The sequence below is a fragment of the Solanum dulcamara genome, chromosome 3 (assembly GCF_947179165.1).
Source record: "Solanum dulcamara chromosome 3, daSolDulc1.2, whole genome shotgun sequence".
Taxonomy (NCBI): Eukaryota; Viridiplantae; Streptophyta; class Magnoliopsida; order Solanales; family Solanaceae; genus Solanum; species Solanum dulcamara.
This window is the reverse complement of record NC_077239.1, coordinates 78,336,258-78,340,858: the sequence shown is the minus strand read 5'-3', so window position 1 is coordinate 78,340,858 and position 4,601 is coordinate 78,336,258. Positions and strand designations below refer to the sequence as shown.

Below are 4,601 nucleotides of genomic sequence, written 5' to 3'. Positions count from 1 at the left end.
CTAATGCATTGGATGTTTGGAATGATTTGAAAGAGAGATTTGATAGGGTAGATGGATCTCGAACATATAGTCTACACAAAGATATTGCATATCTGCAGCAGGGTACAACTTCAGTTTCTGCTTATTACACCAAGCTTAAAACCTTGTGGGATAAGTTTGAAGTTTTGGTTCCATCTCCTTGTTGTAACTGTGAAAAATCCGAAGGCTTTGTAGATCACATGAATAGACAGAAGCTTTATCAGTTCTTAATGGGCATAAATGAATCATATCAACAACCCAGGAGTCAAATTCTAATGATGGATCCCTTGCCAACTATCAATCATACATATGCCTTGATAGTAGGAGATGAAAGTTAGAAGGCTGTTGTTACTAGCTCTAACAGTTTAGGAATGACTACTGTGGGTAATAATATTGGATTAAACTCAGGAAATATGGATCCTCTTGCTATGTACTCAAAGATTAGTAATAGCTCAGGAGTTGGTAGCAATTCGGGGGTATCTTAAGGGTTCAAAAATAACTCTATATTAGTGTGTGACATTTGTAAATACAAAGGACATAACAAGAAATTCTGTTACAAGATAGTAGGATATCCTCCAGATTTTAAGTCTAAAAAGAAAATTTCTAATGGAAACTCAGCCTACAATGTAATGATACCAGCTGTCAAATTCAAACTCAGTCTGGACAAGCTAATTTTTTTATGGGATGAATACTAATATTCCAGTACCTGTAGGTAAAGAAAACCATGCTTATCATACTAATAGTGCTGGGAATGCAGTTGAGACAACTGAGATATTCAAAAACAAACAGGTGAGTCAAACTGAAAGGGAGGTGAAACAACTGCTTCAGGAATGGACATTCTCAAAGGAGCAATATGATCATATTGTTATCATGCTTAATCAAACAGCAGGTAAAGCTTTATTTGTATCTGAAAACAGTGAGGTTTGGATTATAAATACTGGAGAAATAAATCATATGGTGTCTAGATTGGATATGTTGGCCAAAAATTCTATAAAAAAACTTGATATTCCCAAAGGTGTATTCTTACTAAATGGTGGTACTACTCAAGTCACACATATTGGTTCTTGTAACTTTTCAGATGAAAGTGTCATTACAAATGTATTTCATTTACTGGATTTCAAGTATAACTTGACGTTTGTAAGCAAAATTACAAAGAAATTAGGATGCTCAGTCTCCTTCTTCCCTGATTTTTGTATTTTTCAGGAGCTTTACAGTTGGAAGGTGAATGCAGTTGGTAAAAAAGAAGGTGGACTATATTTGCTGTTGAAAAGGTTGATTCACAAGGTTGATTATGATGAAGAGAATACTGCAGCAGCTGTTAATCAAGTACATTCAGGTGTTAAAGAACTAGATATAAAATTGTGGTATCAAAGATTAGGCCATGTGTCTCCTATAATACTCACTAGGATATTTGCTATGAACAAACAAAGCATGTGTAAGGTTTTTAAGTGCTTAGTCTGTCCCTATGCTAAATAGACAAGACTTGTATTTTATTCTAGTAGTATCAAAAGTTGTGAATGCTTTGATTTGATACATGTTGATTTGTGGGGTCCTTATCATACTCCTACTCTTGATGGCAACAAATATTTTCTTACAGTTGTGGATGATTTTTCAAGAATGACTTGGTTGTTTTTGCTGAAAAATAAGTCTGATGTGTACGTCTCTCTTAAAGTGTTTCTTCACTATGTCAAAACTCAATTTGAGAAGTCTGTCAAGGTAATTAGGTTTGATAATGGTACATAATTTATCAATTCAGTGTGTGACACTATATTCAAGGAGTTGGGAATCATTCATCAAAGAACTTGTCTATACACTCCACAGTAGAATGAAGTGGCTAAGACAAAACATAGACATTTGCTTTAGGTAACAAGAGCACTAAGGTTTCAAGCTAAAATTCCTTTGAAGTTTTGGGGTCACTGTGTACTTATAACAACCTACCTCATTAATAGATTACCTAGTAGTGTACTTTATCAAATTCCTTATGAGAGACTTTATGGTTTCAAACCTGTTGTGACTCACTTACGAACCATTGGATGTTTGTGCTTTGCCACAAATTTTAATGACCATAATAAACTAATGCCCAGATTCAAGTCAGCAGTCCATATGGGATACTCAGAGGTGCAGAAGGTTATATTTTTTTTGATCTATCTACTAGATCATTTTTTGTTAGTAGGGGTGTTATATTCATAGAGGGCTTATTTCATTTCTCTCAGCCATACAGTTCTATGTTACAACCAATGTTTATAGACACATTGCCAGGTTTAGAGGTACTGTTTCCAAAATTTACTCAATCAGTTTCTGAGTCTAGCATTCTTGCTCAAGCACTAAGTGTATCAGTGGATACTACATCAAATGAGCCTACTGGTGTTGATTTGGAGACTAACTGGATTGAAGATGATTCTGAGCCTAATCATTCAAATGTTGAATTTCTACTTGAAGCATTAGTTCCCACTGCTCAAGAAGGTTCAAATCCACCGTCTATCAGAAGGTCTACCGGGACAAAGCACACTCCTACTTGGTTGAAAGACTTTGTGTCTCTTAACATTGATAAGAAAGTTCAATATCCAATGAAAAACCACATGAGCTATGCATACTTATTTTCTGCTTATCAGTGTTATATTGTAACAACTTCCATTATTAAGGAACCTACCACTTATGCAGAGGCAGTGAAGGACAAAAGATGGGTGGATGCTATGCAAGCTGAAATTCAAGCTCTTGAAAGCAATAAGACATGAGAGGTTATTGAGTTTCCACAGGGTAAGAAATCTATTGATGTTAGATAGATCTATAAAGTTAAGTATAAGTCAATAGGGGAAATAGAGAGATTCAAGGCCAGGTTAGTTGCTAAAGGCTATAGTCAACAAGAAGGCATAGATTATAATGAAACATTCTCACCAGTGGTTAAGATAGTTACAATGAGATCTATAGTGGCACTTGCAGCTTCTAGAAAATGACATATTCATTAGATGGATGTGTTTAATGCCTTTCTACAAGGTGATCTAGAGGATGATATCTACATGCAACTACCTCAAGGCTTTGTCAGTCAAGGAGAGAAGGTATGTAGACTGACAAAGTCCTTATATGGATTGAAACAGGCACCAAGACAATGGAATCATAAGCTTGCTGAAGCTTTCATCAAACTGAAGTTTAGGCAAAGTCAATAGGATTATTCTTTATTCATCAACAAGTCAGAGGAAGGGATCATCATTGTACTTGTATATATAGATGATATGTTAGTAACTGGCAGCAGTTTGAAGCTAATAAAAGAAACAAAGAAGGTCATACAATAAGCATTTAAGATGAAAGATCTAGGTGACTTAAAGTACTTCTTAGGCATTGAGTTCACCAGATCATTAGAGGGTATACTAATGCACCAAAGGAAATACACTCTTGAACTTATAGTTGAAGTTGGAATGTCAACAACCAAGCCTGTAGGAACTCTCATTAATACCAATATCAAACTAACCTCTAAGAAGTATGATGAAAAAGTGAACAGAAACAAGAAAGTCTCAGATGATCCTTTGGTAGATCAAATAATATATCAAAGGTTGATAGAAAAGCTATTGTATCTACAGATGACAAGACTTGATATATCCTTTAGTACTCAAACATTGAGTCAGTTCTTACAGCAGCCTAAGATATCTCATATGAATGCTGTGTTAAGAGTAGTTAGATATCTAAAGAGGCAACCTGGGCAAGGGCTGTTACGGTCAAATGGTTCAAATAATGTGGTTACTGCTTTTTGTGATGTTGACTGGGCTTCATGTCTACTTACCAGAAGATCTGTAACAGGATACATGATAAAGCTTGGTGGTTCTATAGTGTCTTGAAAAGCAAAAAAACAGACAATTGTGTCAAGGAATTCAGCAGAGGCTGAATATAGAAGTCTTGCGTCGACTGTATCTGAATTAGTATGGCTTCTAGGGATGCTAAAAGAGGATGATACTAAAATACAAGTGCAAGTTCAAGTATATTGTGATAGCAAGGCTGCTATCAAGATTACAGCAAATTCAGTGTTCCATGACTGGACCAAACACATAGAAATACATTGTCATTTTATAAGAGAAATAATACAACAAGGGCTAATCAAAGTGAATTATCTTTCTACCATAGAACAGCCAGCTGATATATTGATAAAAGGGTTGTCGAGACCATAACATGAACATCTTTTATCCAAGCTAAGAGTTTTAAATATTTTTGCACCTCCTAGCTTGAAGGGGAGTGTTGTGATATAAAGATGTTGTTAAGAGTTAGTTAGAGTGTGAGGATAGAATGGTCAGTTGTGATAGTTAGTTACAACAACCTATAACAACGTAACCTTCAGTTAGTTAGTTAGAAAGAATTAGTTACAAACTAAGAAGTAAGAGCTATTTATGCAGCATGCCCCTGTATAATTCACATTCATTCAATCAATGAAGGATGAAAGTTCTCTAAGAATAGTTTTCTCTTCTTCTTCATTTCATTGTTTCTGTTTTTCTGCAATTACTTTCAAATAATAATTATTTGTGTTATTAATTAATTCAGATCATAAGTAGTCCCATTTAGCTCAAGTTGAATAAACTTTTTTTTTTTTTTGGGGGGGG

At 34.9% G+C, this 4,601-nt stretch overlaps 2 protein-coding genes across 2 annotated transcripts; both read left to right on the top strand.

Annotated features, from left to right (window-relative positions):
* Window positions 1–834: 834 nt before the first annotated feature.
* Window positions 835–1,494, top strand: LOC129883713 (uncharacterized). Its single transcript, XM_055958324.1, has 2 exons — window positions 835–907; window positions 1,222–1,494. The coding sequence occupies exons 1-2, from the start codon at window positions 872–874 to the stop codon at window positions 1,492–1,494; spliced, it is 309 nt and encodes a 102-aa protein (XP_055814299.1). The 5' UTR covers window positions 835–871.
* A 1,823-nt stretch (window positions 1,495–3,317) lies between these two features.
* Window positions 3,318–3,848, top strand: LOC129883712 (uncharacterized mitochondrial protein AtMg00810-like). The gene has a single exon (XM_055958323.1). It carries the CDS (start codon window positions 3,318–3,320, stop codon window positions 3,846–3,848), a length of 531 nt encoding a protein of 176 aa, XP_055814298.1.
* The last annotated feature ends 753 nt before the right edge of the window (window positions 3,849–4,601 follow it).

Bases quoted from the DNA above. Each gene is read 5' to 3' on its own strand.
- LOC129883712 (XM_055958323.1), top strand. From the start codon at position 3,318: ATGAAAGATCTAGGTGACTTAAAGTACTTCTTAGGCATTGAGTTCACC.
- LOC129883713 (XM_055958324.1), top strand. From the start codon at position 872: ATGATCATATTGTTATCATGCTTAATCAAACAGCAG. The intron at 908-1,221 runs GTAAAGCTTTAT...TGTATTTTTCAG, and splicing joins CATGCTTAATCAAACAGCAG to GAGCTTTACAGTTGGAAGGT.